Source organism: Podarcis tiliguerta, assembly GCF_965153285.1.
Source record: "Podarcis tiliguerta genome assembly, chromosome: 8".
NCBI lineage: Eukaryota > Metazoa > Chordata > Lepidosauria > Squamata > Lacertidae > Podarcis > Podarcis tiliguerta.
Window position 1 is genome coordinate 70737555 of NC_139541.1, and position 21769 is coordinate 70759323.

Here is a 21769-nt window from a genome sequence, read left to right on the forward strand (position 1 = left end):
AGATGGAGCCGTCATCTTCCGTTATTGTTGATTCTGGGCAAAAGGAGTAGTCAGTGACAAAATGTTTTAAGGTCCCATGTTCAACCTAGGTAGGATTTGGAAAAACTGCTGTCTGGAGCCTCGGAGAGCCACTTCTGTGAATGTAATGATCCATCTACGACCAACTGATGAGGATCAGGAATAGCTCAGCCCGCGCCAGGGAAAAGTGCACCTGCTCAGAGTTCGCCGGCGAGTTGTTATCGTGTTAATCTTGTTCCTCTTTGCTTTAAGATGAACATCGCTTCCTTCCCGTTGCCTGTTGACCTCTCCCTCCTCCTTCCGTTTGCATCCCAGCGGCCTGCAGCCCGATCCTCTGCGTTTTTACTCGGAAGTAACTCCCGCTGAGTCCCAGCAGGCTTACTCGCAGCAAGGATGTGCGCGGGTAGGATTGCCTCCCCACCTCCATTTTCCAGACATGGCTCGGGAAGGTTCCAGGATCTGCTTACCTGGGAAGATGGCCTCGCACGCTGAACGTGCCGGGAGTTACTTCCGAGTAAGCACGAAGAGGATCGGGAGGCGCGCTCACTCACCGGCGCTCTCCTGGCAAGCCCCATTCAGCATCTCCCGCGCCGCGGCTCTCCTCGAAGTCCCGCCCACCCACTTGGCAGCCCCGCCCCCTGGCTCTTCGCGAGTCAGACGTCTTCCAAGCGGTCCGCTAGGACACTTTTCGGTTGGATGCAAAGGGTCCAGGTGGAGCGGCGAGCGAGATCCAGGACTCGAGCGAAGAGAAGCCAGCAAGGGATCTGCTACCTCCAAATTTACAGAGCAGAGAATCTTGCAAAAGAAATCCCGAGGACCAGACTGGGCGGTGGTGATGCAATAGAGGTTTTCCTTCCTCCTTTCCTTAAGGGACCCAGGTGTCCGGTTTCCCCAACCTAGGGAGGTAAGTGCTAAGGTGGATGTCAAATATATGTTCGGGAGGTGCTGAGTGATTGATTTCTAATATCTAAGATTCTCCTGCATTTCTGATCCCCCATTCTCTTAACAAACCAAGAACTGAGTAACCAGTTGTTTATTCAGGTCCTCCAAAACTTGTCCTCCAAATACATATGCATTTCCCACCCCACACCCCACAAAAAAAGAGAAATCTTTGTAATCTGCTGCAGAGCGAGCTGGGAAGAGAGCAAAAGAAAAAGGGTCCTGATTATGCCTGTGAAAGGCAAGAGATACGCATGGCATTTGTTTATCATTTTGTATCTGTCTCTTTCAGTCCAAGAAGCTCAGAGATGGCGTATCGGGAGCGGGGATTATCTGCATAACAACCTTGTGAGGTTGAGTCATATACAGATAGATGAGAATTATTGGAGGCAGTGTGGTGTAGCGGTTAGAGCGTCGGACTAGGACCTGGGAGATCAAGGTTCAAATCCCCACTCAGCCACAAAGCCCACTGGGTGGCCTGGGACCAGTCACTGCCTCTCAGCCTAACCTACCTCACAGGGTTGTTGTGCAGATTAAAGGGCAGGTGGCAGGGGGAAGAACCATGTAGCCACCTTGAGCTCCTGGGAGAAGAAGGTGGAAGAAGCTTACTCAAGGTAGTAAGCTTTGCTGCTGAGTGGGGATTTGAACCCAAGGCTTCCTGCTGTGCAAAAAGCCGCACATCTAAAGTTGAGTTGGCACGATTTGTCGGATGGTGGTTTGGGATCTTGGCCGGAAACTCTAGAGCTGTCTACACTTCCAGAAGTGATATCAGGAGGGGGGGTGGGAAGGAAGCAACTACTGGCGTTCCATCTCCAAGGATGACATACCTTCTGTGAAACTGACTTTCAAAAAGGGGGATTCCAGTTCCCACAGTGCATAAGCTCTCTGCAAGCACATAGGAGCATGCGTAGAGCCCCTTCCGACATGCTGCAAACACCCAAGAACTTGGAGCAGACTGGCATCAGCCTCTGGTGCCAAGAGGCATACCAAATCCATGTGTCTAAGTGAATCCCAGCATATAAGAATTTATATCCTTGGATCTCGTTCTCAACCATTCCTGTAAGTGGCAAGCTCACAGCAGAGAGCAATTCCCTTTCTGGACATGCTTGCTGAGCACCCCATTAGTCACTAGCAGATAGATGACTTGTGCCTATACCAGTTAAGTCTTAGATTCATTTGACTGGATTCTGTTTACATTCAGGCTCTGCATAAGTACTTTGGCACTCCTCCAACCATCTAACTCTTACACTGCTGGTGTTTGGGGGGCAATATTTTTTATTATTGTGCCTGTAGCCAGGATATTTATACCCTATAAGTTATCGCTTTATGCATGCTCTGGCCCATAAAAACATATGCCGCAATAAACTTGTTCACCTTTAAGATGCAATAAGACTCTGTGTTTCCTGTAACCCACAAACATGGTTTCCCCTCCAGAAAGACATCCTGCTGAAACTCTCAACCTCCAATGGAGGCTCCAAGTTTGATGGGATCCTTGGCAAAGTGTCTGGATGGGCTCACGCAGGCGTCAGTGAGCACCCTGGTGGACTTACCTGGCTGTGGTAGAAACAGCAGTGACGTCAGAACTGCCATCAGAGCCAAGCAACAGGCGGCCATTTAAATTTCCCACAATGCCCTGCAGCAATGCTTCATTGGAGGAAATAAAAATGGTGACTTGGTGGCTTGCATCCTTGCTGATCGTAGGGCCTAGGGCATGGGTAGGCAAACTAAGGCCCAGAGGCTGGATCTGGCCCAATCGCCTTCTCAATCCGGCCCATGTACAGTCCGGGAATCAGCGTGTTTTTCCATGAGTAGACTGTGTCCTTTTATTTAAAATGCATCTCTGGGTTATTTGTGAGGCATAGGAATTTGTTCATCCCCCCCCCATATAGTCTGCCCCCCCCCCCACAAGGTCTGAGGGACAGTGGACCTGTCCCCTGCTGGAAAAGTTTGCTGACCCCTGCCCTAGGGCATTGGCACTTGCATGGTGGTGGCAAAGAAGTGTGCTTGTTCCCAGTGGCGTAGCGTGGGTTGTCAGCACCCGGGGCAAGGCAAGTAATTTGCGCCCCCTAACCCAGGGCAAGGCAAGTAATTTGCGCTCCCCCCGCTGCACTGTCCCTCCCCCAGATAGCCCCTCGCTCTCTCTCCGCACCGCACCGCACTCCTGGCACCCTCCCCTCCACAGTGGGCAGCGACCCGGTGGCTCGGATCGGATTCGCACAGCCAGCACTGCAGTGAGAGAGAGTGAGTGAGCCAGGTAGGGGTAAAGAGCTGCGAGTGTGAGCGCCCCCCCCCCAGATGTTGCGCCCGGTGCGGCCGGGCCCCCCTGCACCCCCCACGCTACGCCACTGCTTGTTCCCTTTGGATGAATTATCCCCAGATTTCCCACCTTCCTTTTAAAAAGAAAGAAAAAGAGCAAGTTTCAAACATTTGTAGAACCTGAGACACCATATACAGGAACTATCTTCTCATTTTTGCTAGGATAGATGACCCTGATCCCCTCCTTCAGTATTTATCTCCTGCCCCCACCCCTAAAATACACGCAGACTCCCGTGGCATCTGCCCCAAGATAACACCTGTTGGAGCCCGGTCTCTATGGAACTTTAAAGAAGCGATGGCAACTAGTTAACATAAGAATATAAGAAGGTCATTCTGGTTTAGGCCAAAGGCACATCTGTTCTAGCACCTTGATCTCACACTGACCAACCAGATGCCTATGGGAAGCCTGCAAGACGGAACTGAGTTCAAGAACAACTCTACCCACTTTTTATTCCCAGCAAATGGTATTCAGAGGAATGAGTAACCATGGGGTTGCATGATCAGATGTGATGAGCTGAAGCTCTTAATGCAGCAGGTGAAACAGCCCTCAGGTGTCTGCAGAGCACATGGTTCATGTCTCTCGCCACCCAAGGGAGCTGCAAATGAACTTCCCGTCTTCTTTCCTCATTTTGTGGGCAAGTGCAATCCCAGTTTCCACCATTCCCCTTACATGGCAACCAGGTTGTATTCCCCCCAGAGGTGGCTGAATTCCAGGCACTCTTAATGTCTCCATTTATAATCCGGAGAAGTCCAAATACACTTAAGCTGATTTAGGGAAGGCTAGGGTTTAATTAATGCCAGGATTCTTCCCGGGCATCTGTTTTTCAGTGTTATGCCTCTCTGAAGCCTGGAACAAATGAAGTAAGAACAGATGAAATTGTCAAACCACTAAGGAGTATCCCAACACTGTGAAAGGAAGGTTAGAGACAGGTATTGACACCTGATGACTCCTTCTCGAAATTGAAGGCCATCTACAAGGATGGTGGTTGCCTATCCCTGTGCAACATAAACCACCAAACTGGCCTCAGCTCATCAGCCACAAACCATAGCCTGCTAGAAAGTCATTCAAATTCATGTTTTGCTTGTTTTCCTGGGAGAGCTGAAAGATGGGGTTGTTGAGTACAAGGCAGATCACAACACAGTGGAGAAGTGGACTGTGTTCAGCTTGGTGGGTCACCGGTTGTGGAGGCCCGATTTTGGTACTAATTGCACCAGCTCTGCCATATTCCTCAATCCTAGGGTTGCCATACTGCAAAAAGTAAAAACCAGGACACCCCACAAAGTTGTTGAGCTTTTGGGTCATGCACACAGATGACTCACATAAAAGCATCTTTTTAGGCCTTGCATGAGAGCATGATGCCCCAAAACACACATTTTGGAACGCCACACAAGTTCTCAGCCCTGGAAGGAAAAAAAAAAAAAGCTTTTTGGAGTGAGATTGTGGTCCAAAATCATGCAAGATTGTGATGCCAAAAATTGCTGCCCTGCTCTCATGTCAAAAAATGTGATGTAACTAATAATAATATCCAGTGATTGATTGGTTTAACATGTGCACTTAGCTTTCTCAACAACAGTGTCAAGCTCAATGCAGCTCTCTCAATGATAACAATAGCATTAAAATAATAATAAATAAATGACTGCCCTGTGCCAGTTGACTTACTCTGGGAAGGGATTTTTTCATACACACACACACACACACACACACCCTCCAGGAGGGACCAAAGCAGCTTCAAAGCAGTTCCATCCCAGCCATGTGTTCAGAAGGATAGTGTGGCTGATAATGGTACTGAAGCGTCACTGAGAGGTCCACCAGAATCAACAGGAATACACTCTGGTTGTCTGTTGTTGTTTAGTTGTTTAGTCGTGTCCGACTCTTCATGACCCCATGGACCAGAGCACGCCAGGTACTCCTGTCTTCCATTGCCTCCCGCAGTTTGGTCAAACTCATGCTGGTAGCTCCAAGAACACTGTCCAACCATCTCGTCCTCTGTCGTCCCCTTCTCCTTGTGCCCTCAATCTTTCCCAACATCAGGGTCTTTTCCAGGAAGTCTTCTCTTCTCATGAGGTGGCCCAAGTATTGGAGCCTCAGCTTCAGGATCTGTCCCTCCAGTGAGCACTCAGGGCTGATTTCCTTAAGAATGGATAGGTTTGATCTTGTTGCAGTCCATGGGACTCTCAAGAGTCTCCTCCAGCACCATAATTCAAAAGCATCAATTCTTCTGCGATCAGCCTTCTTTATGGTCCAGCTCTTACTTCCATACATCACTACTGGGAAAACCATAGCTTTAACTATACGTACCTTTGTTGGCAAGGTGATGTCTCTGCTTTTCCCAGCAAAAGTCACACACCAAAGTAATCTCACCACTGCAAGCGCACGGGAGCCAGGTTTCCATCCAGGGCAAACCAAGCCTGAGCTCAATTTAAGGTGGTGCCAGGCACCTAGCTTCTGTTCCAGCTGCCACTGAGTAATGCAGACCAATTTGGCAATCAGGGTTGACAGACAGATCCTCTGTGCATTGGCCTAATTCCCTTCAAAAGACGTCAGAGCTAGTGACACAATGCCACGCCATGATGTGCATAGGATCAAGCTGAGAATTCTTTTTTATCTTAGTTGGGGTTATATATAAGGATTTGGCACTTGTTTTCTTGAAAAGAGAAGTGGTGTGACTCAGGCTTGTGGGAAAGCCATAGCCTTTGAACTGGAAGGTGTTCTCCTCTGTCCTAAGTCTGCAGGGTCTTGCATCGTGAGTGATGCTTGGAAGTGACTCTGCGCATGCTCCTGGGGTGATCTTGAATGGTACGAGTTGTTTGAGAGTGGATCAGGTTGCCTTGCAAGGTGGTGGGTCTTCTTTTTGTTAGAAGTTTTCAAGCAGAGGCTGGATAGCTGCCTATCAGAGACAGTAGCAGCTGGGGTGGTACAGAAGAGTTTTCCAGTCACCCTCTGGGCATGGGTGCCATGGCAGCTTACCTGGATGGGACCAGGGCAGCAGCAAGGTTAGGCTGTGTGGATACATGGGTGGATTGTCTGCAGGTGCTTCTGTGCAGTCAAACCTTCCTTGCTGCTCTACCCAACCCATCCAGGTAAACTGCACTGATACTGGTGATGGGGGGCAGCTGTGCCCCACCTCACCCACTGCCACTGATCAGAGATTCTCCAATAGCAGGTGTCCTCTTACATTGGCAGGGAGGGATGGACTAGATGAGTGTGCACTGTGCATTGTATCCACCTGAGTTCTACTCAGAATACACCCATTAATGGGCCTACGTTAACCACGCTGAGCAATTTCAGTGGGTCTGCTCTGAGCATGGCAAGTGATGGGTTTAGCCCATGAGGTCTACATTTGTTTCCCCTAAATAAGATGGCAGGCTGGAGAGGCATCATTTACTACTCAAGGGAGAAAGCCCTGAAAGCTGGCTCACTCGTTTTCTGCTTATCCCCTGCCCAAGTGCCTTAGCTTTTTGAAAACCTTGCGTTGAGCATCCAGGGGAAGGGTCGGCTTGGTCTGCATTGAGTGGCAGTGGCTCTAGGCAGAAATGGGCCTTTTCCTGTTCACCTGCCATGTGATCCTTTGGGGTGTCTGGGACGTTCTGCAGGTGATATGCTCTCTCAGCCTTTGCAGCCAGCCTCTAGACCAGGCATGGCCAAACTTGGCCCTCCAGATATTTTGGGACTACAACTCCCATCACCCCTAGCTAACAGGACCTGTGGTCAGGGATGATGGGAATTGTAGTCCAAGAACATCTGGAGGGCCAAGTTTGGCCATGCCTGCTCTAGACTAAGCAGCAAGCCCTGATCTCCAGATTGCCAGGGCTCAGCTGCCTGCTGTCAGGTGTGTGTGATCATATCAGTACAGAGGAGAAAGGTGGTGTGTAATGTTTGAAGCTGAACAACTGCATCGTGCAATAGACTTCCTAGCTCGGAGGGCTGTCTGCCATCTCCTAGCGACAGAGGTTAAAGACCATCTTGTTAAGATTGCTGACAAGCTCATTGTTTTTGCTGGCATATAGCAGAAGAGCCTCTGCAATTCTCAAATCCCATCATGCCTTAGGAAGCAAAACTGGGCAACAGGCCATCTGCTCCCCCCTCCCCGCAACTTTATCCCATCCAGAGCTGTATGCCTTCTGTGCTCTGTAGAATTTTCACAGGTAAAAAACGGTTTTCCCAGGTAGGATTTCCCAGACAGGGAACTGTCTGTTGGACTGTTGGGGCCACATTCACACAAGATATTGAAAGCACAATGACACCACTTTAAACAGTTATGGCTTCCCCCAAAGGATTCTGGGAGCAGTAGATTGCTGAGAGATGTTAGCAGGCCCGTATCCCTCCCTAAACTACAATTCCCAGAGTATTTTATCTAACAGTTCACTCTTCCCAGGAAACTCTGGGAATAGTAGCTCTGGGAGCGGAATAGGAGTTTCACCTAACAACAGCTCTCAGCTGTTCAGACTCAAACTTCAGCTCCCAGAATCCTTTGAGGGGTGGAGATGCTCCTTCAGGTATACAGGACCGAGGCCATCTATGGCTTTAAAGGTCAGCACCAACACTTTGAATTGTGATTGGAAATGTACTGGGAGCCAATGAAGATCCTCCACTGTCACAGAAAGCATGTGTCTGAATACCAGGTGCTGGGAATCGCAAGGAGGGAGAGTGCTGTTGTGCTCAGGTCCTGCTTGTGAGCTGGTTGTCCACTGTAAGAACAAGATGCTGGGCTAGATAGACCATTGGCCTCATCCAGATGGCTCTTCTTATGCCAGATTTAAGCTTTTTATGGCTGTCAGGAACCCTAAAAAACAGTACGCTGCAACATTTTGCTGCAGATCCTACTTATGAAGCTCAAAAGACAAGAAGCATGCCCTGGCAACCACTGGCCAATCACATTTCAGCAAAGGAGGATATGAGAGAATGCCTATTTAAACCCTGAGGGGCAATAATGTTCCAAGGCACATTCACCTCTGTGGAGCCAGCCAGCAGAGGGCTTCCTATGATATCATCAAAAACAAGGCACAACACTCTTGACTTGACAGCCCGGTTCTATCGCATGAATGACCCTGGAAGAGGCGCTGTCAACAAAACGCAAATCTTCCTGTCGCCTTCGTCATGTTCTCAGAGCAAAAGTAGCCAGCACTTCTAGGTCAAAAGCAAGGAGGTTAGAAGATCTGGGGTGGGTGGAACAAAACGGCTTGGCATCTCATGCTGTCATATGAGGCTTCTGTAGTTTAGGCATCTTGCTAAAGAACTTTTGTTGTTTACAGATTAGGATTCTGGAAGCTTAGTGGGGGAAAGGGCTCCCCATCGAGGCCCAATCAGTGCCTGGGGAATTAAAAAGTTTCTTCTGCCCTAGATTCTGTGTAGGTCTTGGTTGGGACAGGAAATTAATCACAGATCAGACTGGCTCCCCCAATACATCTCCCCCTGGCCCCAATATCCTGAGTGTCATATGTTTCCCATGGGTTGCCTCGCCCCGGTGGGATATTAATCGACAAGAGAACTTCTCAGGAAACATATTGCAGATGTCGAATGCCAATATGATCTAGGCTTAAAGTCAAATCACACATTCATTGACAAAGCACTCCAGCCCTATAAACCAGCAAGCACTCCGCGCCCCCCTTTAATGTGCTCTCTGTTCAAAAACAGAGCCTTTTTTCTGAACAGGCCCAAGTTAGTCACGTTCATTAGTTTCAATGGGTCTCCTCTGTGTAGGACTAGCATTGGCTACAACCAAAATGAGAATGTGAAGGAGACACTTTCGCTTGCTCTGGAGGGATAGGGCAGATGAGATAGGGCAGCAGTGGCAGAGGCAGAAAAGTGTAGGCTCACCCAAGACAGCAGACGCTCTGGAGGCATCTTGCCAAAGCTGCCCACAGAAACTGGATTAAACATTGCCAACTGCTCTTGTGTAGTTGGCAGGGATTGAGCATTCCATTTTTGATATGAAACTTTTTTGGGTTGTGTGTGTGGGTCACAGGGTCTCCACACTTTTATTACAAAGCTCTGTCCATCAGTAGCCCTGTGCCTCCCTTTCTCCCATAGGCCCAGGAGAAGCTTTTCAAGGGTCGATTGTCAAAATGATGGTGCCAGCCCACCCATGAGGCAAGGTGAGGTGACTGCTTCAGCCAGCAGGATCCATAGGGGGCAGCAGATCCAGCCTTCAAGGAATGCATTATCTGCTGCTGGTGGTGTGGTGGCAGCAATGGCTGTGGCATGCTCCTTGGAGGCCGAATCAGCTGCCCTCTCAGCAGCAGCCGCCATGTCACCTCTCCAGCAGCCTCTTGGTGAATGGGAGGAACTGCTGATCTCCTCCCACCCCTGGGGAGAAAACGGCAAGGGCTGGTCTCTTGGGCTCTGTCCTACCCAGTTGTGATTCAGCGTGGGCTCCTTTCTCTCCCATAACAGCCTTTGATTCCCACTTTGATTCAGGTAAGGTTGATTCGATTCCTTGCCCCTTTTTCCAGACGTAGATATCTATTCCATACTTGACCCTGATGGAGATATTTATTCTCCCATTGTTCTTCACTCACCCCCTTTCCCCTGGCATTTTGTGGTTCGCCTCAGGTGCCAAAATGTCTTGGGTCGGCCCTGTGCATTGTCCTGCCCAGTTGGCTTCCATTCAGACATCGCTTAATAGTGTCGGGCCACCATCAGGCCCCGCAGTAAATTGGCCTTTAATTGCCTGCCTTTTGTTGGTCCCCAGACATCGGTGAGAATCATTACCGCTAATGGCGAGGGGGCAATCTGATTTCCTGGCTCACATAGTCATACGAAGTTGTGCCTTAATTTCCGGGAATCAGGAAGGAGCCCAATTATGACAAACTTGCTGAAAGCAAGGAGCGGTGGGGTGGAGGGAAGCAAAGTAGGGTGAGAATTCAAATGGGTACCCTCTCATTGCATAATCTACCCTCCTCTCCCCAGGAAAACATCCCATCTCCAGTCTTGGGTGCTTTTGCCTAGTTATAATGTGTCTTTGAACTCTGGACACATAACTCTGTGCTTATCTCAATGGAGGATAGGGAGGAGTTGGTGTGCATACAGAGTGAGCTTACTGCACAAAGCTATGATTCACATTCCTTGCTCCACCCATCTTTGTTTCTTCCTGCCCACCATCAGTATGCGGCCCCTGCAAGGTCACCCAGAATGGAATGCGGCCCTCTGGCAGAAAAAGTTTCCCCTCCTCTGTTGCACAATTCCTGCTTTTTATAATTAAAACCAGCCCTGACTGTGAGATCAAATCCCAGGATTAATTCCTGGTGAGCTGCACAAGAAGAGTTTGGATTTGATATCCCGCTTTATCACTACCCGAAGGAGTCTCAAAGTGGCTAACATTTTCCTTTCCCTTCCTCCCCCACAACAAACACTCTGCGAGGTGAGTGGGGCTGAGAGACTTCAGAGAAGTGTGACTAGCTCAAGGTCACCCAGCAGCTGCATGTGGAGGAACGGGGAATCGAACCCGGTTCACCAGATTACGAGACTACCGCTCTTAACCACTACACCACACTGGCTCCCTCACATTTAGCAAATCCCTCCTTCTATTCAAGACAGTGTAGAGTGGTCTTCCCAAGCAAGTTTCTCTTCTAGGTATTGACCTTTGCGAGTTGATGTTGTGTCCTCTCTGGGATCCAGTAGACAGAGTGAATTTCCAACTTTCCCCGCAGTTCCTTCATCAAAGCCAGCATATGTCGTAGGAGTGATTCAACTCAACTATGCAACTGAGTGTCCGGAAAGGTCTTATTATTATTATTATTCACCTTAACAGGGACAGGAGCAATAGAGTTAGATCTGCAGCCACTTCCTCCCCAGTGATATGAGAACACAGAACAACCGCTGCAGCCAGCAACCATTTGCCATCTGATCTGGCATAATCTCATCTCCGTCACCTCTTGAGCTCATCTCCTTCCATCAACAGCTTTGCTGTCTCAGATGCATCATTTCAAGGAACAGGGCTGGCTGTTCACGACCTTTTGCACAGGGTGGTTTGGTGATGTATCCAGGAAAGTGGCAATTAGGCTGGGGGACGAAGCCTGTAAGTGATGCTATGCGCCAGCTGGCCCCTGCCGCCCCCACGGCTGCTCCCAGGGCACTGAAGAACATAGGCCACAGAACATAGGAGGCTGCCTTCTACTGAGTCACACCACTGACTCATCTAGCTTAGTACTATCTTCTCTGACCAGCAGCTGCTCTCCAGGGTTTCAGATAGAGGACAACCCAACTTGGAGATTCAACCTGGGATCTTCTGCATGTAAAGCAGATGTTCTGCCACTGAGTGACAGCTGTTCCCCAAACCCTTGGAAGATCTTGGGCCAAAGGAATTCCTCATACCGGGTGGCAGTACTGGAGATGAACAAATCTCCCAATTTTGGATTCTCTTAGTTTCTCATTTTTTCCAACCTTAAATTTGGTTCTCAAAATACCGTATCTTTTGCTCTATAAGACTCACTTTTTCCCTCCTAAAAAGTAAGGGAAAATGTGTGTGCATCTTATGGAGCAAATGCAGGCTGCACAGCTATCCTAGAAGCCAGAACAGCAAGAGGGATCGCTGCTTTCACTGCGCAGCGATCCCTCTTGTTCTTCTGGCTTCTGAGATTCAGAATATTTTTTTTCTTGTTTTCCTCCTCCAAAAACTAGGTGCATCTTATGCTCTGGTGCGTCTTACAGAGTAAAAAATATGGTAGATTTGCAGTTTCCCTTAAATTCCCCAAGGAAATTCATCGGTGATTTAGTGCGATTTTCTCCCGATCTACATATTTTTGGCATGCACATTTCATAGAATTGTAGAGTTGGAAGGGACTATAAGGATCATCTCGTCCAACCACATGTGATACAGGAATCTTCCTTTTCTTTTTTCTGCCCCATGTGGGGCTTGAAGCCACAACCCTGAGATTAAGAGCCCCATGCTTTACCAGCTGAGCTATCCATCGCTGATTCATAGGAACAGGCACGGGCCGCCAAGGTAGACTTTTACCCTGCCCTCCTGCCCATCAGATGATGTCACAAGAGACATCAGCTAACAGATGGGTGTAGTTTGGGGGAAATGGCCCTGTGGGGTGGAGGTTTCCCACCCCTGCACCATACCATCCAACTTCTTCAGAAATACTGGGACATGTGTCTTCTGGGACATGCTCCTGGGCAAGTCCCATGACAATGTGTGCCTTTTTTCAATGGGATCTCTGCCCCCTTTTTTCTGGAGCCCTTGGCAGGTATTCTGCACTACAACTTGCTGGCAGAAATGTCTTCTGAGAAATTTTGGCTCAGCTTTAATGTGAAATATAGGGGTATCCCCCACTTCCTTTCTAACGTGTGTGAGGGAGGCTCTCCATCTCCACCCAATGCACTTTGGCCCTTCGGTGCTTCCCCATTATTATTTCTTCCTTCCTTCCTTCCTGGTGCCAACCTTGCTCCACACCCAATGATGCCACAGCCCCGTCCAGTGTGCGTAAGAATCAGACACACACACACCCCAGCAGCTCTTACCACCAATCAACATCTACTCCAGGGGGCATTTCATTAGCTTATTCCGATAGCATGTTATTATTGCCATTGGCTGGTGCATCTCTTAGCAGGACAACCATTAACAATGTCTGATAGCTTATGTCAACAGCTGGATTGTTTCAATTTATGGGCAATAAATTGTGTGCCAACTTGTAACTTGGGTTTTATTTGAATGAACTTTACACAGAGTTGCTAAACTGTAGCATTAGGAAATGAGCTTGTGTCATTTTGGCCGAATCTCAATATTAAATAAGAAGTGAACTAAAACACAAAAGCGGGATTCACAGATGCCCGAAGAACAACACTTTTTTTTTTAACAAATGCAATGAAAACAAGAAAAGTCATTGATGATGTCATTGAAGGCATTATAGCAGTCTTTAAATGCCTGGAAGGCTAACAGGCAGGGGTTCTCAGTCTTTCTATCCTCAGGGTCCTCTTGAGATAGCTGAAAGTTACCTAGGCCCACCAGTCACAAAATGGTGGTGCAGGGGCAGAGACAGTCACAAAATGGTGGCAGGTGGAGGAAGAGCTTGGCATCCTTTTCTACTGACAGCCTGATCCACCTTTGAAAACATTGCTATATTCTTTGCTGTGGTGATTTCCTTGCACAGAGATCCTGAGTTCCATTTTCCTCAAGAAAAGTGTGCTCTTTTTCTGTGGAGGTATTTTGACTTGGTCTTTTCATGTCAAGCAAATCCAGAGACTCTAAGCGAAGAAGGCTTTTTTGCTTTTACATTTTCCCCTTAAAAGTATTTTTACCCCTGTCGTGTAATTTCTTCTCCCATTCTCCTTGTACATTCAAGATGTTACTTCTCCCCCACTCACCCAGCTGCCAAGTTCTTCCATTCCTCCTCCCTCTTTCTTTCACATTACGGTACTTCTTTCTCCTCTAACAGCTTTCCTAAGAGCATGAGAAGAGCTTGCTGAATTGGGCCAATGGTCTATCTGAATTGGTCTATCTGATTCAATGGTGAATCAGAAATCTGCAAGGTTTGGACTATAGCTTCCATCATTAATGAACATTGGCCATGATGGCTGGGCCTGATGGGAGTTGGATGTTCAGCAACCTCTGGAGGGCACCAGGTCGGGGAAGGATGGGTCAGCCCTTGAGCTTTATGGCTGAACAGGGATTCAAGGTGTCTTCTTATAGGTCCATCTTTCTCTGGACCACAGCCCAGGCTCTCTCTGCCTCTCAAGCTTGTCATCACAAGGAATTCACTCACCTGTTCACGTGGGCTTGGGGGGGGGGGACCTCCTGATATCTCCAGAACCATTTTGTATTAATATTTTCATGTGGTAGGAAGGATGTTTGCGGAACAGTTTATCTCCCTGCTGCTTTATACAGAGGCTGTTGTATTGAAGTTTTATTGTATTTGACGATGTGCCTTACCGTCTGATAACATTGTTATTTTATTGCTTTATGTTTGAACTGTGATTTTTAATGAAGGGTGGTATAGAAATTAATTGAGCAAATTAGGGCACAGTCACGCAAAGTAGAGCACAGAGACAGTAACCCAGTCATGGAAAATAAATCTTATTGATTTCACCCCTTCTATCTTCTAAGATTTCAGCAGGCATTTTGCACCTGCTTTTCAGTACATCTTTGTCCACAAGGACTAGAAACCTGCCTTAACCCTAACCCTAACCCTTAAAAAGCAAGCCAGTATTCTTTGCAACTGGAATCCTGTGCTTCCTTGCACCCCTTTTGATGTGGTTCACCAGAATGGTGGAATATATGCACAACTGTGTTTATAAAATCCACATTACTTGGCTTGGGAACTGCATTGCAAACTTCGGTGGAGTGTGAATTTTGAAGGAAGACTGTGTTTTGGTTTGCATGCTGCTTGGAAAATGCCAATTACATAGATTTTATGCAAATTTTGCATAAAATCAATCAAATTTGTCCCTCATCCCTAGGTGGAGGTCAACCACCATACCCCCCAGCACTGTGGTTCTGATCTGAATCTAAAAACTCAATGCTCAGATATTAAGAGACAGCTGCAGAGAGGGAAAGAAAGTGACTGAGTGTGAGAAAGGGCAGATCCACACCATGCCTTTAAAGCACACCCAGCACACATTTAAAGCACACAACTTCCCCCAAAGAATCCTGGGAAATGTAGTTTGTCAAGGGTGCTGAGAACTGCATCTCTGAGAGGAGGTAACTACAGATTCATACTGTGGATCTGTCCAAAGTGAGAGGGAAAAGTTTGGCCTACTCCTCTTGTATCTCTTGGCATGAGGTTTGTTTGAGCTACCCTATACATTGCCCCTAGAAGAAGCAAATCAAGAGGTCTGCCATGTGTCACCGAGTCTCAGATGGGTCGCTTTCGTAGAAGTGGCAGCTCCTTTGTGTCTCTCGAAGCGGCTTTCGCAAGCGTCCGCTCTGTAAACAAGCGAAAGAACAGAGAGAAATAATCCGTGCGAAAATCTGCAAGATTCAGAGCTCCCATTTCCAAAGCAAACAGCAGTTCTGAGATGGAAAACAGTTTCCTCTGGAGCCCAAGCAGGCCCCCTGCCACTGTTTGGGGGCCAGCAGTTGTTATGGGAAATGGTTGTGTGTGTGTCCTCCCCTGCCACCACAATGACCCCCATCCATCCTTGTGCTTGCTCAAAGGGTTTATTGACCTTGTTTACAGACAGCTCCAAATATTTCCCCTATCTCTCATTTTCGTCTTAAAGTTGCCGTTCTGATCCCATTCGCTAGCCTGGGACAAACAATGCAGTGAGTCTGGCCATCTGCTGCTCTCCAGCGCAGTGGGATAAGCCAGTCTGTCCAGAGAGTCATATTGACTAAGCACTTCTGCCAAGTGACCAATGAAGGTACTGCTGCTGCCGCTGCTGCTGCTGGAACTCACAATGTTAATCTGTGTTATGTACTGAAGTTCTCACCCTGGGCCAGCAGGGGGATACTGTAGATAGTTTTCACTCAGGTCCACATATGCAAATAAGGGATTGAAAGTGACATTCAGTGATTGGATAGTTACAGAAAGTGGTTACTGTTGTGTTGTAGTGGAGCTCTATATAAGCAGGCTGGCTGAACCCTTCAGTTCTGTTCTGTTCTGGCATGTGAATAAACAAGAGCTGCTTGAAGAATTGCTGTGTCGTCTGATATGTTCACCCACAACTTAATCTAAGAAATTCATCTCTCTTTCTAAAGTCAAGCGGGTTAGCGCAGCGACGAGAACATTTCCTGCTCAGCCACAAACCTTGCTGTGTGTCTCTGGACCAGTCACTGGCTCTCAGCCTCACCTACCTCACAGGCTTGTTGTTGTGAGAACAAAAGTGTAGGGATCTCGCATTCCACCCTGCGTTGCCCATGCTCACATGGGCATTGTGCCACTGAGCCTCAGGTGAAGAGAGCCAACAGGTGTGAAGGGCAGCTGTGCTCATGTGCCACTTGTAGGTTTCCTGGAATCTTTGGACTTTGGGGCTGGCCCTGTTGTGAGACAACTTCAGCCTCCGCACGCCCCCTGCGGCCAAGTACCACCTTCACACCACATGCTGCAGCCACCACCACATGCCCCCCACTGCCACCACTGCATGCCCACCTCTGAAAACAATGTCAGCCACCTCCACGGAAGCGCGGGCACCATCCCGTTTTCATCACTGCAGCGCTGGAGGTTGCTCACTGCGCCATCATGACACCCACAGTGGGCATTGGGTGCCCACAGTGTGGGGCCCAAGTCAGCGCCCCTGTCCATGGGAACTAGTATTTGCCAGGCTGAGGCCTACCCAGATGGGCGGGGTATAAATAATAAAATTGTTATTATTACTCCTCCTCCTCCTGTTCTTCCCTTTACCTCATGGCCTTGATCCTTCTTAGGAACGGACCTTTCGCCAGCACAGACTGCCAGGAGGGGCAAAAAGAAGATGGGAAGGAAAAAAAAGGCCAATGATTGCCCAGGGCATGGTGCCAAGTGTGCCAGGATGGTTTATGCCAGCAGGCTGGCGCTGGACCAGTGCCCATATCACTCTGTCCAAACACATGGCTGCAGGCTTTGTAAACCAAAAGTGCCTGTTGACCTTTTCTGGGGATGCTGCCAGGCTGGAAGAGATTGTTATAGATCAAAGCCAACTCTGGAACGAGCTGATTCTTGCAGTTGGCACAGACACAGAGAGAGAGAGAATAAAGTAACACCCTATTAATAGAGATGGGGAAGCTGAAGGCACTCTGCACCACAGACACACTGATAACAATTTAAACAGTCAAGACTCCCTGCCCCCCCCCCAATCCTGGGAATGTAGTGGATTAGGGATGCTGAGTGTTGTCTGCAGACCCCTATTGCCCTCAGAGAGTGACAATTCCCAGAGTAATGTAAAAAATGGAACTTTGAGAACTGTAGCCCTCTGATAGGGGGCTCTCAGCACCCTTTAAGGGAAGCTACGTCTGTTTAAAATAGTATGATACTGCCTTAAATGCATGGTGCAGATGGGGACCTTAAAGACAGAGAATAAACCAGGCATGTGTTATTCACAGCAGAAAACTCCTGAACCAGGAGATTGGAACAGGCTGGCACAGAAAGATTGGCTCCAGACCTACCAAGGCTGACAAATAAATGCTGGGTTTGATTGGCTGCCCTCTCAATTTCTCCCTGGCTCACATGTATTGCAAAGCAAATAAAAAATAAATAAACTTTCTTCACCTCTTCTTGGCTGACTTCCAGTCCCTGGCTGGATTACATCTCGTCTGCCCTACACAGGACCGCTGTGGGGGGTAAATTCAGAGGGTGGATTGAAAATGGTTTGCAAAGCAAACAGAGAAGCAGATGCTCTGGTTGCCATCTTGTCTCAGCAACCTTCAGATACATCTCAGGTCTTATCCACAACCTCTCAGTGTGTGTGTGTGTGTGTGTGTGTGTGAGAGAGAGAGAGAGAGAGAGAGAGAGGGAGGGAATAAATCCAGTTCCCATTTAAAGGCAAACCTACCTAATTTGCACTTTCTGAAATAATACCTGAGCAAACACAGCATCCTTTGAAATTTGCCAGTCTCAGTATTTTGAGATGCTGTTCTCTACCCAACTCATATGTATAAAGCTGGAACTTGCCGGAATTCAGTTCCAGCACCTCTCATGTGGGCGCCATTGTCATTCTAAGAGACTGAGAGAGGTGTTCACGATGAGTTCTGGCACCTCTTTTTCTAGAAAAATAGCACTGCATATACTCAGGCGAGGTGTGCATAAGAATGCACCCATTAGTGAAAACAGCAGACCAAAACCCATCATGGAAAGGAAAGCTGCTTTGCAAAAATGTGCCATTGTTATGTATATATGTGCGTATTAGGAATTTGAACTAAAATGCTGGTGAACTTCCACAATGACATTTTTAAAAAGGAAATGTTTGAGGGCAACCGCTCGGCATCAGATTTATTTCCCCTCCTCTTTCCTCCTCCTCACACACACCTTATCTCCCCACACAGGTGAAAAAGCATCTGGCATGCCTTCTGGTGTTCACCTCTCCATCTACCTGCTCACCATCCTGACGGGCTTTCCCACTAACCTTCTGGCCCTGTATGCCCTCATCAAGAAGCTGAAGACCAAGGCCACTCCCAACTGTGTCCTTCTCCTCAACCTCACTGTTTCTGACCTCTGCTTCCTGGCTTTCCTGCCCTTCAAGGTGGCAGAGGCTGTTGCTGGGCAGTGGCCTCTCCCCGCTCCCCTATGTCCCCTCAGCGGCCTCTTCTACTTCAGCACCATCTACTCCAGCACTCTCTTCCTCACGGCAGTGAGCGTGGAGCGCTACCTGGGCGTGGCCTACCCCATCCACTACAAGCTGAGGCGCCATTCGGCTTACGCGGCTGTGGCCAGCCTAGGCCTCTGGGCCTGCTCCTTTGCCCATTGTAGCATTGTGTACATCACTGAGTTTCAGCCGTACAACAATACAGAGCCAGACAATGCCTCCCATAAGAACTGCTACAAGAACTTCACAGATGTCCAGCTCGCCATCCTGCTCCCCGTCCGCCTGGAGCTTGGCATCGTCCTCTTCCTGGTCCCATCCTTGCTCACTTGCTTCTGCTACTTCGGCTTCATGAGGATCGTGATCTCCTCGCCGCACATCCGCAGGAGCAAAAAGCAGCGAGCCGTGGGGCTGGTGTCGGCCACGTTAGCCGTCTTCATCGTCTGCTTCTCGCCTTACAACATCTCCCACGTGGTGGGCTTCATCCAATGGGAAGATCCACGGTGGAGGGATGAGGCCTTGCTCCTCAGCACCTTCAATGCCAGCTTGGATCCAGTCATCTTCTACTTTTCTTCCTCTGCAGTGCAACGTTCATGCTGGGGCTTCCTGACCCGGGTAGAGAGGGTCTGTGCCTTGCCTTCAGTGATCCGCAAGGTGTTCTATAGAGAGAGTGAAAAACTGGGGCGAGCAGGTCCCCAGGAGCCAGTTTGCTGTTCCAGGTTATGACCATCTACATCTATGGACATGCCCAGAGACTGAGACTTTCTTTGTGGGCCAAGCAGATACTACAACATTTGCTTTAAGTCTGACAGAAATGGCTCCAGGCCCCCGAAACTGAAATCTCAGTATCATGCACCTCTGCGGTTTCTGCACCTCTGAGGCTAGCTGGACTGTGCCCAGAGAAGCTCCATAAGTCCGTTTCCACGCTGGGTTGAGGAATCATGGAATTGAAGAGTTGGACATCTAGTCTAACCCCTTGCAATGCAGGAATCTTTTGCCCAACATGGGTTTCGAACCCACAACCCCGAGATTAAGGGTCTCATGCTCTACCAATTAAGCCTCTCCCCTCTTGGTTCTTGAAGCCTAGAAGTAGCGATGGGTGAGAGGCACTTCCCCCATTCGAAAACATATTTCGAATATGTTTTGAAGAAAATAAGTTTAATTTGGTGAGTGCATGTGGGATACAAGCTCATTCTGACTCTAGGCACCACTGTCATGAGCTCCACAAGGCATGGGGCTCTCCCTTCTCCATCCATTGAGCTCCCATGCCACCCATGAGCTTCCCCCCATGTCTTTCTTCTTGTGTGTTTTTCCCAAAGTCAGCCAGTGGTGAATGTGGTCCTAGGTCCTAGGCCAGGCATAGGCGAACTCGGCCCTCCAGATGTTTTGGGACTACAACTCCCATCACCCCTGACCACTGGTCCTGTTACTTAGGGATGATGGGAGTTGTAGTCCCAAAACATCTGGAGGGCCGAGTTCACCTATGCCTGCCCTAGGCACTGCTCTGATAGTTATGGAGGAGACAAATAAATCAAGAGCCATGAGAAATGTTCCCATAGCTCCTGATATCCTGGATGCTGCTCCACATGTTCCTAGCGGCATTGTGGAGATGGCTCACAGCAGGGCGAGGTGTTTGGTGATGCCTGGCGGAGACTCATACTCTCCAACTGTTTCCAGAAAAGGGAAGATGTGACACTCAGCTCCTATTTTCCTTGCTCTGCGGGAGAAGGGGCATATATGTGCTTTTCGGCACTCAGACTCATTTCTGGAAAAGGATTTTCTGAAGAAACAAGGACTCTGTTCGCTGCCTCAGAGAACGCCAAGTGTTAAAACTGTAGAGAATCGTGTTCCATGTTTGTGTGTGGTGGTGTTGGATGGGTGGGGGGCCAGATCCCATCAAAAGTGACTTCACAAAAGAAGGAGGGTGCACATCTCCCCAAAGAGGGTGGGGGAACCTGAATGCATATTGTCTACTTTGCATGTTAACCCATCAGTGCCAAAAGAGGAAATACGATTCTACGGTTCATGCCTTGGCACTTTCTTTTTTTCGTTTTTTGTCATGTTTGAAGCTGCTCTCAAGATGTGTGAGAAATCTAAGAGGCCCTCTGGGCAGCCAGGGATGGTCCCAATGTGGCCTGTTAACACCTCCCAGAGGACATGCGAGGAAGCCCATCCTTTTTACTGAATGCAAGTAATTTGAAGTGGCAAGATGCAGTGAACCCGTGTAACACAAGCAGGAGTTGCTAAGGAGTGTGGGAATGCTCAGGGTGGCAGAAGAGGATATATTGTTTATTAATATCCTTCCTAACTTGTGCTAGCAAGTCCCTGTACTTAGCAGAGTTTACTTTCCCCTTCTAACACGCAGCAGATAGCTGGTTGCAGGCTTGTGTAAGCCTCTCACTATCATACAATTCAGTATTGAATTGTATGTTCCTGGTAAGTTCCCTTTTATCCCTCTTAAAAGAATAAAGACATGACAATCTTATTGAAAGTCAATAAAATAAGTTTACTCACATTCAGTTCACAGTTGGATTCCTGAAGACAGACTTAGTTACAAATATGTACATGTGGATCTACCCCATATTGGGGGGGTTAATTCCAGTGACTGCAGACTGGCGAAAGGAAGATGGAAAAGAGAGAGAGTGGTAGCATGCCTTGTTCTTTTGTTACCTGGACAGGTAAGGTCACACCCACATCTAGTCACATGCAAAGGAAGGATGCTCCAGCCAGGAGGAAATAGGAAGTTTTTGACTGGCTGGACCAAACATTCTCCCGCATGTCTTCTCTAGGAAAACAAAGAATGTTGTATTTGACTGCTCCCAGTGGATTACATCCCACAAGGATTGATGGTTAATGTTAACCATCATTAATAAACCATAGCTAAAACAGACATGGATTATCATAAAAAAAACAAAAACATGACCAGCAAGCTTTGAGAGCTTTTTGAAACCTTTGTTGCTTCTCACTCATAGCTCTGTTGTTTTGGGGGCAGTGATAACTCCTTAACTATTGTTCAGTGAAAAGGCCAGGTTTACATGTAAAATGAACTTTATGAACCAAATGCAACCCTTGGTTAATAGTTACTCAACCATTGCTAAGCTACTGTGCTAGGTTCACAAAAGCCATGGTGAGGACCAGGGGTAAAACATGGATAAAGAACAGGACTGCTCTACCATTAGGCAGAGTGAGGCAGTTGCCTCAGGTGGCAAATGCTGGAGGTCCACCAACCATTGTCCCATAAGGGAACCTGTATTTGCTGTGTTTGTGCTTAAGAGCGTTACTTTTTATTGTAATAATGTGGGTCTCCTTTATAAAATAAACAAATAATGACCCCAAAAA

The 21769-nt window shown here is 48.1% G+C and overlaps 1 protein-coding gene across 2 annotated transcripts; it reads left to right on the top strand.

Annotated features, from left to right (window-relative positions):
- Positions 1 to 630: 630 nt before the first annotated feature.
- On the top strand, positions 631 to 21769 carry LOC310684561 (free fatty acid receptor 3-like). 2 transcript variants are annotated; one of them, XR_014514755.1, is made up of 3 exons: positions 631 to 922; positions 18174 to 19734; positions 19900 to 21769. XR_014514755.1 is itself a non-coding variant. In XM_083455900.1 (2 exons), exon 2 carries the CDS (start codon positions 18191 to 18193, stop codon positions 19154 to 19156), a length of 966 nt encoding a protein of 321 aa, XP_083312026.1. In that variant the 5' UTR covers positions 631 to 922; positions 18174 to 18190; the 3' UTR covers positions 19157 to 21769. The 2 variants fall into 2 exon arrangements, 1 of the variants encoding a protein (XP_083312026.1); XM_083455900.1 differs by having other exon boundaries at positions 18174 to 21769.

What these genes read in the sequence shown, in the direction of transcription:
- LOC310684561 (XM_083455900.1), top strand. Translation starts at nt 18,191, where the DNA reads ATGCCTTCTGGTGTTCACCTCTCCATCTACCTGCTCACCATCCTGACG.